The 19,317-nt window shown below is 40.8% G+C and overlaps 1 protein-coding gene across 3 annotated transcripts in view; it reads left to right on the top strand.

Moving 5' to 3' along the window:
* Positions 1-19,317, top strand: part of ADGRV1 (adhesion G protein-coupled receptor V1) — a 588,171-nt gene that overhangs the window by 80,703 nt on the left and 488,151 nt on the right. For all 3 annotated transcript variants that reach the window (XM_056538342.1, XM_056538334.1, XM_056538351.1), the window contains 5 exons: positions 2,440-2,544; positions 10,179-10,292; positions 13,369-13,934; positions 17,375-17,639; positions 17,747-18,076. In XM_056538342.1, coding sequence (XP_056394317.1) covers positions 2,440-2,544; positions 10,179-10,292; positions 13,369-13,934; positions 17,375-17,639; positions 17,747-18,076 — 1,380 coding nt within the window. The remainder of the gene's footprint in view (positions 1-2,439; positions 2,545-10,178; positions 10,293-13,368; positions 13,935-17,374; positions 17,640-17,746; positions 18,077-19,317) is intronic.

The raw sequence follows: 19,317 nt of genomic DNA, 5'->3' as shown, positions 1-19,317 counted from the left end.
TTCCTATGGGGATATTCTCCCATCATGCACAGCTCCTGGGACGTGACAACATCATTGATGACAGAAAACTTCAGAAGCTAATAACTATTGGAAGGATTAAGATTTTTTAATAGAAGTAATTTACAAATCTGTTTAACTTTCCGGAGCCAGTTGATATATATAAAAAAAGGTTTTGCCTGGAATACCCCTTTAAGGTTGTTCTTTTCTGTCTAAGTGCTCTCTGATGACACTTGTCTCGGGAAACGCCCAGTGAAGAGCCGTAATATGGCTGCCGATTATATAGGGCTGTGACATGACAGGGGTGAATGGCTGCTGATAGATTGCATCCTGAATGTGATTCAGTGTCATCCCGCCTACATGCCTTCCCGCCTTGCCTTCCCGCCTTCGCAGCGTTCCTTGCCCCATGTACTGACATATGGATCCGCCATTTTAGATGCCCTGGAGCCGGGATGGCACTAAATGAAGTTTAATGAAGTGATTTGTTCTATAGAATTGTGGCGATATTCGCATTCATTGCGAATCAAATCTTTCATGACATTCGTAACAAATTTGGGTTCGTCAACTTCGATTCGCTTATATATATATATATATATATATATATATATATATAAGATGCAGAAAATATAGCAGCACACCCAGTAGTAAAGTGCAAAAATTGGGATTTATTGACCCATATCAGATGCGACGTTTCGACGGCATCCCGCCATCTTTTTCAAGCATGCTTGAAAAAGATGGCGGGATGCCGTCGAAACGTCGCATCTGATATGGGTCAATAAATCCCAATTTTTGCACTTTACTACTGGGTGTGCTGCTATATTTTCTGCATCTTGGATTATCTGAGCGGTCTGCGATTGGGACTGCTATCCTTGCCTGCACCCCAAGACTTCTAGAATACGTGGTTGTGCTGCCTACCCTCTACACACATATATATATATATATATATATATATATATATATACATACAGAGAGATAGAGAGAGAGAGAGAGAGTCTGGAAAAACCCTTTAAGCATAAAGGCAATTTTTTTTGTTTAGCGCTATCTGTATCCAAGAGATTTGAAGATATGTTATGAAATAATCAACACAAAGGAGGAGATTTATCAAAATCAATCAGATCGCTTCTTTCATTTTTGAAAAGGCCTCTGAAAAATGAAAGAAGTGATCTGATTGGTTGCTATGGGCAACTCAACAACTTTTCCTCTGGACAGGTTTTGATAAATCTAAGTCTTGGACCTAAAAATGACACAGTGTAAGGGTGGGTTCACACTACGTTTTCTCCCATACGGGAGCGCATACGGCAGGGGGGAGCTAAAACCTCGCGCTCCCGTATGTCACCGTATGCGCTCCCGTATGTCATTCATTTCAATGAGCCGGCCGGAGTGAAACGTTCGGTCCGGTCGGCTCATTTTTGCGCCGTATGCGCTTTTACAACCGGACCTAAAACCGTGGTTGACCACAGTTTTAGGTCCGGTTGTAAAAGCGCATACGGTGCAAAAATGAGCCGACCGGACCGAACGTTTCACTCCGGCTGGCTCATTGAAATGAATGACATACGGGAGCGCATACGGTGACATACGGGAGCGCGAGGTTTTAGCTCCCCCCTGCCGTATGCGCTCCCGTATGGGAGAAAACGTAGTGTGAACCCAGCCTCGACAGGGGGTAGGGGATAATACATTGGTGGGTGTGGGTCCAACCACTGGGAACACCACTGATCACAAGAACAGAGGAAAAATGTCCCTTGAATGAATGCAGTTTATAATTTACTATCCTGTGGATAGGGGATAACTTCTCAAGTTGGTATAACCCATTAAAGGCAGGATTCACAGTATTTTGGTGAATATTTTAAGCAAAAAAACAGGACAAATCTTTCCATTATAGTTTTTCCTTTGTTAGCTTCCAGTACATTTGTGCAATCTAAGTCAAGGGTGCAATGTAAGTCAATGGAAAAGTGTCTGTCAGTGCACACAGGTGGAGATTTATGAAACATGTGCAGAGGAAAAGTTGCTGAGTTGCCCATAGCAACCAATCAGATTGTTTCTTTCATTGTTAAAAAGGCCTCTGAAAAATGAAAGAAGAGATTTTATTGGTTGCTATGGGCAACTGGACAATTTTTCCTCGACACAGGTTTTGATAAATCTCCACCACAGTGTTTTTAAAAAAGTCCATAATTCCAATGCTGGGATTAGGGATGCTTTACAATGTGTGCACTGACAGAAACTTTTCATTGTGCAGACATATTTTTTACCTATTTCACAAAGGTATTAGCTATTCATTATATGATGTGTGAACATGGCCTGTCCTATCCTTGTTCCTGTGAGCTAATTGAACGATTCATGAATTTTCGTCTCTAAGGGTAATTTCATAAGTCTCTTTGTCTTGGGCCTCCTGTTTAATGGTTGAACAGCCTCAAATATTCTTTATTTTCTTTTTCTGCACATCAGTCGTCCTCCATCACAGTGAATGAGCCACAGGGTAGAAATCAATCCTTGCCTGTCATACTTCTGAGAGAGAAAGGCACTTATGGAAGCGTGACTGTGACTGTTGAGGTGAGTTCAGCTCCGCCGGTCTGAGGACATAATATGTTAGCTCAGCATTAACATTAATTGCTAAAACATTCTTTTCACTGTTTAATCTGTTACTCTGTACTTACAATATAGACTAGGCACAGCGTTATTTGTGTCATTCATGAAAAATATCTAAAGCTCTGCTATTGTTTTTTTTTTTTTTTCTGAAAGGGGTACTCCGGTGGAAAACTTTTTTTTTTTTTTTTTAAATAAACTGGTGCCGGAAAGTTAAACAGATTTGTAAATTACTTCTATTTAAAAATCTCAATCATTTCAGTACTTATTAGCAGCTGTATGCTAGGGAGGAAATTCTTTTTTTTTTTCTTTTTAAATTTATTTTTTGTCTTGTCCACAGTGCTAGCAAATAGGTTTGCTATGGGGATTTTCTCCTGCTCTAGACAGTTCCTGATACGGGCATCAGGTGTCAGCAGAGAGCACTGTGGACATGACAAAAAGAAATTCAAAAATAAATATATTTCCTCTGTAGCATACAGCTGCTAAGTACTGGAAGGGTAAATATTTTTTTAATAGAAGTAATTTACAACTCTGTTTAACTTACTGGCACCAGTTGATTTAAAAAAAAAAATGTTTTCCACCGGAGTACCCCTTTAAGGAACAAATATATATGTTTCACATAATGTGTCCAATTACATCTGTCCTCATTAGGACTCATGTTCTTCTGCATATTCAGTTTCTTAGGCTCTCTATACTTGCAGATCTATTATTGCAAATAGGACAGATTTTGATTGTAGTTTTGTATAAAAAAAACTGTCAGATTGCATGGGTTCCAATCGTTGGGACCCCCGCAATCTCCCACCCAGCGCCCTGACTTTCTGCCTGAATGCATTGTGTCGACCATGGCATGAAACTGTGGCCGACTCGCCCCGTTCATGCATCTCTATAGGAAAGCCGGAGCTACTCGACATGCCCCCTCCCTTAGTGATGCATGAAGGGGGCATGTTGCCCACCTCTCTGTGTGGTGGTCGACACGCCACTATTCATGAGGAGAGGGTGCAGTACGGGAGATCACTAGGGGTCGGGGATAAGTTTATTAACCCCTTAAGGACTCAGACCATTTTCACCTTAAGGATACAGCCAAGTTTATTTTTATGTTTTTGTTTTTTCCTCCTCGCCTTCTAAAATTCATAACTCTTTTATATTTCCAATCGAAGACCCATATGAGGGCTTGTTTTTTGTGTGATCAGTTGTACTTTGCAAAGACATCACTCATTTTACCCTAAAATGTATGGTAAGCCCAAACAATTATTTTTTGGTGTAAGGAAATTTTAAGGAAAATCATAATATTGCAAGTTTGGGGGGTTTCGTTTTCGCGCTGTACACTTTACGGTAAATTTTTTTTCTTTATTCCCTGCGTCAATACGATTAAAATGATACCCATGGTTACATAAATTTCTATTATTGTACTGCTTTTAAAAAAATCTCAAACATTTTTACAAAATCAATGGCCACATTTATCATTGTCTTCAGACTGTTTTTTGTGTCTAGAAAAGGCGCAAAAAAGGAGCAAGCAGGGTTTTTTGTGCCTTTTTTTGCCCCTTTCGGTTTACACATTTCTGCTGATTTTGAGTTGCAATCCACTGATTTTGGCAATACACATGATATAGAAGGGTTTTATCAACTGCACCTTTTTTGTGAAAAGGAGCAAAAAAAGGCGCAAAGCCACTGAAAAGTCTCTAAAACTACACCAGCCCAGACACGGTGTAGCTTTTTGGTGTATGTGAAGAGAGAAATTTCTGAAAATGTGGACCTGCACAAAATTTATCAAATACTCTTTGAACATTTAATAAATTTGGTTCTACACATTATCAGCGAACACAAAAAAAAGGTGTAATAAAATGATTCACTTACACTACAATGATAAATGTGGGCCAGATTGTTTAAAATTGCCCTATTTTGACCACTTCTAACTTTCTTACTTTTCCGTATTCAGGGATGTGCGAGGGCTCATTTTTTGCACCATGATCTGTAGTTTTTTTTGTACCATACTTGTGTATATGTGACTTTTTGATCACTTTTTATAACAAAAAAAAAAATTGCAGTTTGATGTGACAAAAAAGCAGACATTTTTTACTTTCTTTTTAATTTTTTTTTAACGTTTGCGCTGTTCGCCGTAGGGGATCATTAACATTGCATTTTTATAGTTTGAACATTTATGCATGCAATGATACCAAATATGTTTATTATTTATCTTTTTTTACACTTTTTTATATTAATATGGGGAAAAGGGGTGAGTTAACCCCGTAAAGGGGTACTCCGCACCCCTAGACATCTTATCCCCTATCCAAAGGATAGGGGATAAGATGTCAGATTGTCGGGGTCCCGCTCCTGGGGGCCCCCGGGATCTCGGCTGCTGCACCCACCTGGACAGCTGCCACCTCACTCCGGGAACGCTGGAGGCTTCGGATCCGGACCACAATGGTGGACGAGCGTGGCATCGCGTCTCCGCCCCGTGTGACGTCATGCCACGTCCCCCTCAATGCAAGTCTATGGGAGGTCCGTCACGCCCCCTCCCATAGACTTGCATTGAGGGGGCGGGGCTTGACGTAACACGGGGCGGAGTCGTGACATCACACTTGTCCGCCATTGTGGTCGGGATCCGAAGCCTCCAGCGTTCCCGGTGTGAGGTGGCAGCCGTCCAGGTGGGTGCTGCAGCCGAGATCCCGGGGGTCTCCAGCAACGGGACCCCGGCGATCTGACATCTTATCCCCTATCCTTTGGATAGGGGATAAGATGTCTAGGGGTGCGGAGTACCCCTTTAAGGACGCAGGGTTTTTCAGTTTTTGCATTTTCATTTTTTCCTCCTTACCATTTAAAAATCATAACTCTTTCAATTTTCCACCTAAAAATCCATATTATGGCTTATTTTTTGCGTCATCAATTCTACTTTGCAGTGACAGTAGTCATTTTACCCCAAAATCCACGGCAAAACGGAGAAATAAATCATTGTGCGACAAAATCGATGAAAAAAAGTTATTTTGTAACTTTTGGGGGCTTCCGTTTCTACGCAGTGCATATTTCGGTAATAACACCTTATCATTATTCTGTAGGTCCATATGGTTAAAATGGTACCCTACTTATATAGGTTTAATTTTGTCGTACGTCTGGAAAAAAACATAACTACATGCAGGAAAATTTATACTTTTAAAAATGTCCTCCTCTGACCCCTATAACTTTTTAATTTTTCCACGTACAGGGCGGTATGAGGGCAAATTTTTTGCGCCGTGATCTGAGGTTTTTATCGGTACCATAATTGTTTTGATCTGACTTTTGATCACTTTTTATGAATTTTTTAATAGTATAAAAAGTGACCATAATGTCAGGATCCGGGCTGGAATGCAGAGAGGACACTGGAGGTGGATCCTCTGTGTCAGTGGGGTGATGACGTGGGCCGTACCAGGGGAACGGAATCTAAGGGGTTACTGGTTTTCACCAGAGCCCGTCGCAAAGCGGGATGGACTTGCAGCGGCAGGTAACCCCCAGGTCGTTCCACCCGATAGCGACTCAACCGCACTGACAGCTGAGACAGGCGCGGTACACAGGGACAAGGCAAGAGCAAGGTCGGACATAGCAGAAAGTCAGGGCAGGCAGCAAAGGGTCGTAGTCAGGGGCAACGGCAAGGGTCTGGATACACAGGCTTGGGATACACAAAACGCTTTCTCAGGGCACTAGGGCAACAAGATCCGGCGAGGACAGGAAGGGGAAGTGGGTTTATATAGGAAATGGAGGTGATTGCACTTGATTGGGCCAGGCACCAATTAGTGGTGCACTGGCCCTTTAAATTTCAGAGAGCCGGCGCGCACGCGCCCTAGAGAGCGGGGCCGCGCGTGCCGGGATGGGACGGAAGGAGGACGGGGCAGGTGAGCAGAACGGGATGCGACCCGCGGGCAGGCACGTCCTGCCGCGTGGGTCGCATCCCCGCCGGGGGACTCAGAGCAGCGCTCCCGGTCAGCGAGTCTGACCGGGGCGCTGCTAACAGAAGAAGAACGCCACGAGCGCTCCGGGGAGTAGCAGGGACCCGGAGCGCTCGGCGTAACACATAAATACGCTTTTTTGGAATTTTGAATTTTTTTACGTGTACGCCATTGACCGTGCGGTTTAATTAATGATATATTTTTATAGCTTGGACATTTACGCACGCGGCGATACCACATATGTTTCTTTTTATTTACACTGTTTTATTTTTTTAATGGGAAAAGGGGGGTGATTCAAACTTTTATTAGGGAAGGGGTTAAATGATGTTTATTAACACTTTTTTTAAACTTTTTTTTTGCAATGTTATAGTCCTCATAGGGGCCTATAACATTACATACACTGATCTTTTACACAGATCACTGGCGTGTATTAACACACCTGTGATCAGTGTTATCAACGCTTGACTGCTCCTGCCTGGATCTCAGGCACGGAGCAGTCATTCTCCGATCGGACACCGAGGAGGCAGGTAAGGTCCCTCCCGGTATCCTGTAAGATGTTTGGGATGCCGCGATTTCACCGCGGCAGTCCCGAACAGCCCGACTGAGCAGCCGGGATAGTTTCACTTTCAGCTTTGATCGCCGCGTCTGAAGGGTTAATACAGGGCATCACCGCGATCGGTGATGTCCTGTATTAGCCGCGGTTCCCGGCCGCTGATGGCCGCCGGGACCGACCTGATAGGACACGTGACCCCGCTGCATATCGCGGTAGCTGGCGGAGGACGTAAATATATCTCCTTCGTCGTTAAGGAGTTAAAACTTTATTGGGGGAGGGGCTTTTTCAAAAAAAAATTTCACTTTTATTTTTACATTTATTTTACACTTTTTTAGTCCCCCTAGGTGACTATTTATAGCAATCTTTAGATTGCTAATACTGTTCAGTGCTATGCATAGGGCGTAGCACTGATCAGTATGCAGAAGATCCCAGGAGATGGACGGAGGCAGGTGAAGGGACCTCCGACCGCTATCTTGGCTGATCTGATCCCCAGGGCAGTGCCGTGGGCGATCAGACCAGCCATTATAAGTGCTGGACTGCTGCAGATGCCATGATCTGTACTGATCACGGCACCTGAAGGGTTAATGGCAGACATCAGCGTGATCGCTAATGTCAGCCATTACATTCCAAGCAGAAATTGGAGGTGTGGCAGTTAAATCTGACCTTCGGACTTTGGCTGGTTTACAGAGGTAAAGCTTGCACAGCCAGGGCCTTTTTTGCTGTTTTTAATTTGTGCATTAGGGGGGGGGGGTATTCATCCAGACCTCTGCCTTGGATAAGTGTTGCATTTTTGCCCTAGCAACCAATCAGGTTGCTTCTTTTATTGTTCAGGGTCCTTTTTCCACTTTCTGGTTGTGCACTGTTTAAATGTTTTACATTCTATTGTTGTAGCTATTTTCTTTGTCATTTTATTTTTGGTGTGGATTTGCACCTTAATGAAGGTATTTTCGCCAAAATTTGCGCCAAATTGAAATGTCGCAATTAATGAATTCCAAACCAATGCATGATTCAGCTGAAATCACGAGTAACACCATCAAATCAGTGATAACGTTCTAAACCAAGTGTCCATATTTCTATAGTGTCTAAAGTGTCTATATTTCATAGGTGAAAGAGACATTTGTTTCTTAAAGGGGTTCTCCGGTGGAAAACAATTTTTTCATATCAACTGGCTCCGGAAAGTTAAACTGATTTGTAAATTACTTCTATTAAAAAATCTCAATCTTTCCAGTACTTATCAGCTGCTGGATACTACAGAGGAAGTTGAGTTGTTCTTTTCTGTCTGACCACAGTGCGCTCTGCTGACACCTCTGTCTGTGTCAGGAACTGTCCAGAGTAGGAGAAAATCCCAATAGCAAACCTCTCCTGCATCGGACAGTTTCTTACATGGATAGAGGTGGCAGCAGAGAGCACTGTGGTCAGACTGAAAAGAACAAGTACAAGAAGGATTTAGATTTTTTTTTTATTTATAGAAGTAATTTACAAATCTGTTTAACTTTCTGGCACCAGTTGATTTGAAGAAGTTGTTTTTCCCCCAGAGTACCCCTTTAAGTACAGATGTGGACAGCATTGTTGGTCCCCTTTAGTCAAAGACAAAAAAAAAAAAAAATGCTCCCTGAAATAACGTAAAACTGACAAAAGTAATACTAAATATCAATTTACTAAGAATCATCTGATGAAAATATGACATTGCATTTGAATTGTATTCCATAGTAAAACTAGCCTGGACAAAAATGATGGTCCATGAACTTAATATTTTGGTGCACCACTTTTTGAGGCAGTCAATGCAATCATGGGATTTCTGTAACTCTCAATGAGACTTCTGCACTGGTCTACAGGTACCTTGGCCCACTCCTCATAAGATACCTCTCCAGCTGTCTCAGGTGGGAAGGTGCCTTCTCCAGACTGTATGTTTTAGCTCCTTTAACAGATGTTCAATAGGATTTACATCAGGGCTCATAGGAGGTCACTGCAGAAAATTTCAATGTTTTGCTCGTAGCCATTATAAGGTTTTATTAGCTGTGTGTTTTGGTTCACTATTCTGCTGGATGACCCATGACCTGTGGCTGAGACCAAGCTTTCTGACGCTGGGCAGAACATTTCACTGCAGAATTCATTGTACCCTGTATAGATTAAAGACACAGTGTGCCAGATGCAACAAAGCAGCCCAAAAACATAACTGAGCCTCTTCCATGCTTCACAGTAGGTAAAGTGTTCTTTTCCTTGTATGCTTCATTTTTGCGTCTGGGAACAGAGAGCTAATGTGAATTGACATTCTCCCAGATGCTTTGTGTCTTGTCAATATGCATTTTGGCAAATTCCAGTCTTGCTTTTTTATTATTTGTTTTCAACAGTAGTGTCCTCTTTGGTCTTTTTTCATTAAGTCCACTTAGTCTCAACCAGTGACGGATGTTTCGATCTGACACTGACCTTCCTTGACCTTTGACTTCACCTCTTATGTCTTTGGTTGTTCTGAGCTCTTTGGTTAGCATTTGTATTATCTGTCTCTTTGATTTGTCATCCATTTTCCTCTTGCAGCCACGTCCAGGGAGGTTGGCTATAGTCCCGTGGACCTTAATCTTCTGAATCATATGAGCAACTGTAGTCACAGGGACATCAAACTGTTTGGAAATGGTCTTATAGCCTTTCCCTTTAACATACTTGCCTATGATTTTCTTTCTAATCTCCTTGGCTTTTTGTGGTCCATGTTTAATGTGGTCCAGAGCATGATACCAAACAGCACAGTGACTGCTTTTCACCATATAAATAGGCAAACTGACTGATTACAAGTCTGGAGACACCTGTGGTGCTAATTTCAGAACACACCTTAGTTTAACATTTGACTATTGTCAAATAATTTCCTACCATTTCGAGGGGTACAATCATTTTTGTCCAGGCCAGTTTTTTGTTTCTCAAAATGATTCCGTTGAACCATTTTTATCAGTTAATTTTCAATACATTGAAATTCTCATATTAATACTTATTATTCGTTTTGTAAATTTAAGTAATTTTAGGCAGCATTGTGGGAATTTCTGTCTTTAACGGAAGGGGACCAACAAATTGTCAACGTCTGTAAGTCTACATGCACACTACAGTATTTTATATTTTCAAATATTGCTGATATGGTTTTACAGATAGATGGAGGTCCTAATCCAGCTGATGAAGATCTAATTCCGGCTAAGGCAAACATTACATTCTTCAGTGGGAGGTCAATCTTCATTTACAACTTGACAGTTTTAGATGATCAGGTAAGATAGATAATTTGTATTTTGTCAACTGCATTGTAAAGAAGACATTACTTTCTGTATTAAGAATGTTACAAATTATATAATAAGGGGGCACAACCCTCCTGGGAATGCTGCTGATATTGGATTTGGACTTGGAGGCTATGCTACACAACAGTTTATAGAAGTTGCAGATGCAGAGATCATGGGAGAATGCCATTTGAAACTATACAAAAAGTAGCTGTAAATGTCATGCACTCAAAGTGGGCTAAGGTTAGCAGTGGACTATCATAAAGCTTTGTATTGGCCTCAGAGAATCAGAAAAATATAGAGCAGAACTCTCATAAAGTTATAAAATCAAGTGGAAATTTTAATCCTAGGATGCAACAATTTAGTTAGATATGGCCTTTCCTAAGCATTGCTCAAGAAAGGCCATGTTTAGCTAGATTATACTAAACTTAGAATTAACTAGATTTCAACTTGATTTTACAACTTTCATGTAAGAGCTGATTTCCATTTTTAGGTTAGTGTACATGCAGCGTATTTCACTCTGCCCGAAATCCGCTGCACAGGGAAAAATATGCAGCATATTCTCCTATGAGCAGCCATGTGTGAACAGTGGAGAAGGGCTTAGCTCGCCAATCTGACTGTGATGCGCCAGCCCGCCTCCAAACCTTACTGTGTACACATGGTTGCACACAGTGGATTTAGCTGTGTATAGGCTATATGTGACCCTACCCTTTCTCTGCTCGGCGTGTGCACACATGGGTGACCTCATTAGGAGTTGTGCATCACTTGCCTGTTTGGATTCTTAAATGTTGTTCAATGTGTATGTGAATATGAATGGAAAACTATGTACAATATTTAAAGGAAGATTCCAACCAAAAGGTATTTTACTCAAGCATAACAATGTTGACAGTATACAGCTGCCCTACTTCCCTTCTTACAGGACACTGTTTCCCCCTATAATGCACCACTTCTGGTTTTCACTGCTCCCCAGTGTGAACAGCCGTTTCTGGGTAACCCAGAGGTCACTTTGTTAATGCAACTTTATTAGCCTCACTTTTAGCGTTCCATAGAGTTACATGGAGAAAGTCACTCACTTTTCACACAGCAGAGGTTTTGGCTGGATTGTCACTTTAAAACTTAGGACCTGTGTCTTTTTCCTGACACATCAGTTCTAGAAAATACTCATATATTATGGCATCTTTACTTAGAGTCTCCTCTGTTATTATTACAAAAAAATGTTGGCTTCTTTATTGTGTGTATGGAGGGATTGCCCGTGCAGCTGACAGCTCTCTTACATGTATTGCCAGCCTATGAATGAATAAATGGAATAAATATGTTCAACCTGATAAACTAGATAACTAACCAATAAAGCAAATATGGAAAAATCTTATTACACATTTTCTGTTCAAATCTGAATATAGACATGTCTAAGCACCATGAATATACCTATTCTGCATGCTTGATTTCTTAATAACCAAAGCCATTACTGAGATATTCCCACAATGATATTCATTAGGTGTTTTATTCATGAGCTCCCTAGTGTAATTGATATCCTTCACATGAATATTCATCCATTAAACAGATGCCTTCTCGGCTCCATTTAAACATTTACAGCACATTCTTCGATATTCTTAATTCCTTTGTTTCAAAAACCCATTTCTTAATTTTACAATTTCTTAAAAATATCTGGCATTTTACATGCTCATTTTCTGCTAACCTACAGCCTCATTCCTTTACTGGCTCAACTATGTATCTTTTGGCATTTACTTGCTTATCAAAATGGTATTCCTATCTCAAGATGTTATCCCCTATTAATAGGAGAGGGGATAATAAGTTGATCTGTGGGGATCATCCCACGGGTCCCACACCGATCCCAAGAATGGGGTCAAGATTGTCCCTGGAATTAATGCTCTTGTACTCTATTCATTCTCTATTGGGCCATTGAACTTTTCTGATCACTACACAATAAATGGAGCTGAAAATAAAAATAAATGGAGCTCTGGTCATGTAAGTTGGACGCACAACATTCATTTTAGGGACAATTTTTTCCCCATCCTTGAGATCAGTGGTTTTCTGTCTGCTGGAGAGGGGATTACATCTTGAAATGGAAACACCCCTTTAAACTGGGCACAATGGTGTGTACATTAACAGTACATGATAAATGTTGTATGAAATTTGTCTAATACATAGAATATGATAATAGTATAAATCATTGTTGTTTTCATACTTGGACTAGAAAAGAATAAGATTTTAGAATACAGATGTAACTGGTGTCATCTTGATCTCTGGTACCTTAAGATATTGTACTGCACACCTTGTGCACTAAATTGAAATAAACTATCTTAGTGAGTTGCACACACCTAATTTTAACATTACTCTTCATTACTGGAACCAAGGTCGCAATAAAAATAAATAATAATAATAAACTCTGGTTCATCAGGAAATCCCAACACAACATATTGCTGTGTTGGGTTAACACATTTAAAGGGGTACTCCGGTGAAAAACTTTTATTTTTTTAAATCAACTGGTGCCAGAAAGTTAAACAGATTTGTAAATTACTTCTATAAAAATATCTTAATCCTTCCTGTACTTATTAGCTGCTGAATACTAAAGCGGAAATTCTTTTCTTTTTGAAACACAGAACTGTCTGCTGACATCATGAGCACAGTGCTCTCTGCTGACATCTCTGTCCATTTTAGGAACTGCCCAGAACAGCATATGTTTGCTATGGGGATTTCCTTTTACGCTGGCAGTTTCTAAAATGGACAGAGATGTCAGCAGAGAGCACTGTGCTCATGATGTCAGCAGACAGCTCTGTGTTTCAAACGGAAAATAATTTACACTGTAGTATTCAGCAGCTAATAAGTACAGGAATGATTAAGATTTTTTAATAGAAGTAATTTACAAATCTGTTTAACTTTCTGGCACCAGTTGATTTACCAGTTTTTCATCGGAGTACCCCTCTAAGATCACTATGGTTGCATCTGTATATTGCTAGATTCCCCTTTAATTGACTACAGACTGATTTTAAAAATTGACATATAAATTGTGTAAGATATAGACGTATTCTTTATTTCTTTTATTTTATAGATTCCTGAAAATGATGAAAACTTTACCTTAAGACTCACAGACGTGTATGGCGGTGCAGAGATCAACATAACAAAGAGCACATTGCAGATAAATATAAAAAAAAATGATAGCCCAGTGCGGTTTAGTCAGAATTCTTACATGGTGCCTGAGACAGAAGACGTGATAATCATCCCCGTGATAAGAGGAAAGACGTATACTGATATTGTTGTTGGTTCTGATGACTCTGAAGTCTTTATCAAATATAGAATAATAACTGGGAACTCAACATCTAGCGCGCAGCTCATAAAAGACTTCATAGACCTTCAGCCAAACAATACAATTAGATTTCCTCCAAAAGTTCAGGAAATTGCACTACAATTTAAAATTATAGATGATTCAATCCCTGAAATAGCAGAGTCATTTCAAATTGTTTTGCTGGAGGAATCACTACAAGGTGATGCTGTTTTACAATATCCAAGCACTGTCTACATTACTATTGAACCTAATGATAAACCCTATGGAGTTTTATCCATTAACAGTGCCATTCTTGCACAGATAGTAATTATCAATGAAGATGAAGTATTAAGGTAAGTTTTATATCTTTATTCCATGTTTATATAACATGCTGTAAAAAATGCTATAAATGCTATATAAAACTCTTGCGAAGAAAAAAAAGTATGAGGCTTATCTTTAATGTGAATATCCACCAGCATTTTTTGAAATTTTTTGCAATTTTGATGACAAATTTCCCCCATGTGTCATTTTGTAGGTCTAACTTCCTGAATTAATACATTTCTTAAGTCTGTTGAAGCTCCTTTTTTTCTCATACAGAGTTCCAATAGACATGCAGTGGGGAAAAAAAGTATTTAGTCAGCCACCAATTGTGCAAGTTCTCCCACTTAAAAAGATGAGAGAGGCCTGTAATTTTCATTATAGGTATATCTCAACTATGAGAAAAAAAATCCATAAAATCACATTGTCTTATTTTTAAAGAATTTATTTGCAAATTATTCATCTCAAAAGTTCATCTCAATACTTTGTTATATACCCTTTTTTGGCAATGACTGAGGTCAAACGTTTTCTATAAGTCTTCACAAGGTTTTCACACACTGTTGCTGGTATTTTGGCCCATTCCTGCATGCAGATCTCCTCGCTGGGCAACACAGACTTTCAACTCCCTCCAAAGGTTTTCCATGGGGTTGAGATCTGGAGATTGGCTAGGCCACTCCAGGACCTTGAAATGCTTCTTACGAAGCCACTCCTTCGTTTCCCGGGCAGGGTGTTTGGGATCATTGTTATGCTGAAAGACCCAGCCACGTTTCATCTTCTATGCCCTTATTGATTGGAGGAGGTTTTCACTCAAAATCTCACGATACATGGCCCCATTCATTGTTTCCTTTACATGTATCAGTCGTCATGGTCCCTTTGAAGAAAAACAGCCTCAAAGCATGATGTTTCCAACCCCAATGCTTCACAGTAGGTATGTTGTTCTTTGGATGCAACTCAGCATTCTTTCTCCTCCAAACACGACTGTCACGCCGAGCGATCCGGTTCCCTCTCCTTCCCCGGAGCGCTCGCGGCTTTCGGCTCCTGTCTGCAGCGCCCCGGTCAGACTCGCTGACCGGGAGCGCTGCTCTGTTTCCCCCGGGCGGGGATGCGATCCGCGCGGCAGGACGTGACTGCCCGTGGGTCGCATCCCATTCTGGTTTCCTGCCCCGTCCTCCATCTGCTCAGTCCCGGAGCGCGCGGTCCCGCTCTCTAGGGCACGCGCGCGCCGGGTCTCTCAGATTTAAAGGGCCAGTGCTCCATTAATTGTTGCCTGGCCCAATCTGTTCCAATCACTCCCTAACATATATAAACCCACTTCACCTTCCTGTCCTTGCCGGATCTTGTTGCCCTTGTGCAGGTGAAAGCGTTTCTGTGAGCCATTGCCTGTGTATCCAGACCCTTGCTGTTGCCCCTGACTATGAACCGTTGCCACCTGCCCAGACCTTCTGCTATGTCTGACCTTGCCTTTGCCTTGTCCTTGTGTCCCGCGCCAGTCTCAGCCGCCAGAGGGGTTGAGTCGCTACCGGGTGGAACGACCTGTGGGTTACCTGCCGCAGCAAGTCCATCCCGCTTTGCGGCGGGCTCTGGTGAAAACCAGTAACCTCTTAGATTCCGTTCCCCTGGTATGGCCCACGCCATCGCCTCTCTGGTACAGAGGATCCACTAGCCGTGTCCTCCCTGCATACCAGTCCGGATCCTGACAATGACGAGTTGAGTTTTTACCAAAAAGTTCTACTTTGGTTTCATCTGACCATATGACATTCTCCCAATGCTCTTTTGGATCATCAAAATGCTCTCTAGCAAACTTCAGATGGGCCCGGACATGTACTGGCTTAAGCACAGGGACACGTCTGGCACTGCATGATCTGAGTCCCTGGTGGCGTAGTGTGTTACTGATGTTAGCCTTTGTTACTTTGGTCCCAGCTATCTGCTGGTCATTCACTTGGTCCTCCCGTGTGGTTCTGGGATTTTTGCTCACCATTCTGGTAATCATTTTTACACCACGGGATGAGATCTTGCGTGGAGCCCCAGATTGAGGGAGATTATCAGTGGTCTTGTATGTTTTCCATTTTCTAATAATTGCTTCCACAGTTGATTTATTCACACCAAGCTGCTTTCCTATTGCAGATTCAGTCTTCCCAGCCTAGTGCAGGTCTACAATTTTGTTTCTGTTTTCCTTCGACAGCTCTCTGGTCTTGGCCATAGTGGAGTTTGAAGTGTGACTGTTTGAGGTTGTGGACAAGTGTCTTTTATACTGATGACAAGTTCAAACAGGCGCCATTAATACAGGTAAGGAGTGGAGGACAGAGGAGACTCTTAAAGAAGAAGTTACAGGTCTGTAAGAGCCAGAAATCTTGCTTGTTTGTAGGTGACCAAATACTTATTTTCCCCCATAATTTGAAAATAAATTCTTTAAAAATCAAACAATGAGATTTTATGTATTTTTTTCTCATTATGTCTCTCATAGTTGAGGTATACCTATGATGAAAATTACAGGCCTCTCTGATCTTTTTAAGTGGGAGAACTTGCACACTTGGTGGCTGACTAAATACTTTTTTCCCCCACTTTAGATTTGAAAGGATCAAACAATAATTATTTTTTACAGTTAAATGGGTTCAGGCTGGTATGAAAAAAAATAAAATAAATAAACTGCATTCACCTGCACTGATCCTCCTTTCTGACAGTGCCTGGTTCTGCTGCACAGTGTGCCTGCTAAGCCAATCAGTTGCTCAGGTGGGTCATTGCTGAGACCACTTAGTGGGCACTAACTTGATTGAGACTGTACAGTGCTGAAGTGCTGTACAGCGGAACTGGACACTTGTAAACCAGTGGTGAGGCATCTCGTGCATCTTTTCTTCACAACTTCCTTGCTCTCACTTCTCCATTTCTGTCTCTGGATGGATCATGTTTCACATGCTGGGCTGCAAAAAAAATCGGAGCCAGTGAGCAGCAAAGTAGTGTACAGAGAATAATTACAGCACCTTGTTACAAACTGTAGAAGTAGGGAATGCAGGAAGCTGTGTAGAGGCATTATCTATGTGATAGGAGAGGAATCACGCAACTATAGTCCTTCACATTTGTAATCCCACCAACAGCATGAAAAATTAGTATCAAAACCAAGTTGCTGTACAGAGGTGTATTGGTACTTTTCTCAATTGTTTTTTTCAGAAACTCATTTAAAATGTTACATTCAGTCAGACTATATGTCTCTTTACAATTTGCTGATCATGTTGAAAAAACTTGGGTGCTAAGGTAAAAGATCTCTGTATACAACTTGCAGCATGGTCATTGTCATCTTTTTTCAGACATATATTTTAGCATTTGTGTTTCTGTGTGTTGTGCTGAACATGTTATGATGTCAGATAAGATTTCTTTTGATCTGCTTTCTAATAATCTTGTCAACATGTTTATTGTATATTAAAATCCATATTATAAAAGAAAAAAATAATTAATGTTTCTCTGCTTTTTTTGGGGATAGATATGATGGAATAACGATAGTGAGAAATGGAGGGACACATGGCAATGTTTCAGTAAGATGGGTCATTAAACGCAACAGCAGTGATACATCACCCGTGACCACCGACATCCATCCAGATTCTGGTGTACTTCAGTTTTCACAGGGGCAGATGATGGCAACAGTACCCCTCACAATTGTATCAGATGATGTTCCTGAAGAAGCTGAGGCATATCTGTTGCAGATTTCAAGAGCTGAAGGTGGGGCAGAGCTTGGCTCTCCAACAGAGGTTTGTATTGTTGAAATGCTATAATTCTTATATTTCATCCACAGATATGTAAATTGAATGTTAAATTAGTATTCCCTTGGCTTGACCATCTAATATATGTTTTGCAGCTTCTATTCTACATGCAAGACAGTGATGATGTGTACGGCTTCATTCAATTTCATGCTATAGAGGAGCAGAAAATTGAGAGCAGTCCTGAGGGACGATGCTTGACCTTGAGCTTTGTAAGGCAAGGTGGAACCAAAGGCGATGTAAAATTAGTGTATAATGCACTGTATATCCCAGCTGGACCAGTGGATCCCATAAGAGCAAAAGAAGGAGTCCTTAATGTTTCATCAAGGAACAGTGTTATTTTTGAAGAATCAAGAGCAACTATTACTGTAAAATTATCAATAAGAAATGACGCATTTCTCCAGAATGGGGCTCATTTTCTTGTACAGGTAAAGTATCACACAACTTTATAAAAATGAATTTACAAACCTTATGGAAATATGTTTTTAAAAAAAGGCTATTCGTTTTACTGGGCTCTTATCTGGTGAATCGTAAACATCACTAGCCCCTTTTAATATGTTCTAGTCATGTAAACCAATAGAAAATAAATTAGATGTTTTTTTTAAATCCCAACAAAAATATATCAATTAGTATTCTATTTGTATGGTTAAAATTTCCCTGTAATTAAATAAAATACATTTTTGACATATAACAGAGACAGACACTGCTGAGACTCCCACCGATCATTAGAACTCCCCATCTCGCAGTGATCTTTGCCCTGCTTCCCAGAATGGCAACCACGAGCTTGCCCCCGCTCATTGTAATGATTGTTAGGGGTCTCAGCACTCTGTGATATGTAAAAATGTAATATAATGATCACTCACTTTAAACTTAATAAAGAATATTTAACTATACAGTACTTATCTTAGGCTATGTTCACACAGCATAAAATTCACATCTTCTGGCTACATTATTGCAGACTATAAAATAAAATACACCAAATTTAAAAAAGTGTGAACATACCCTTAGTGTATGAGTAGTGGCATAATTGTAGAATGCAATCTACCAGTACCCTTAAAAGCTGTGACCTGATGCTCTAAGTGGGAAAACTGGATCCTCTTAGGTTCATGCTTCAGTTTGTCTCACCAAAACCCTTTCGTAGTTAAAAGGCTCATTGACAAATCATGTAAGGTCAAATGTCTCAACCTGTGGAATAAGCTTGTGCTACCATCTGATCAGCCATAACATTACATATCTAATACTTTCTGTGTTCCCCTATGCCAAAAAAGAAGTCTGATTTGCTGAGGCATGGACTACAAGATCTTTTAAGGTGTCTTCTGGAGTCTGGCACCAAGAAGTTAGCAGCAGGCCCTGGAGATGTGGCCTCTATGAATCGAATTTACACTGCTTCTGCCAGCTTACCATCTTTCTATAGTTAATTTCCGTCCACATGATTTTAAATTAAAATTTTTATCAGACCAGGTCATATTGTATCTTTGCTCCATGGTTTAGCTGTCTAGCCGTCACAATTTGTTGTAAAGCCTTCCTGTATGTAGGAGACTAACAGGTTGCTCAGGTATCTTCAGAGGAGTCTCCAACAGCTGATGTATAGCAGGAGGAGTAGGCAGAAAACAAAGTCTTTCAAGCTGAGTTCCTCGTCATGGTAAACTTAGGACAAGATCATGACAGG

Source organism: Hyla sarda, chromosome 1 (genome assembly GCF_029499605.1).
Source record: "Hyla sarda isolate aHylSar1 chromosome 1, aHylSar1.hap1, whole genome shotgun sequence".
In the NCBI taxonomy this organism is placed as follows: domain Eukaryota; kingdom Metazoa; phylum Chordata; class Amphibia; order Anura; family Hylidae; genus Hyla; species Hyla sarda.
Note: the sequence above shows the minus strand (reverse complement) of the source record. Positions and strands in the feature narration are given on the sequence as shown.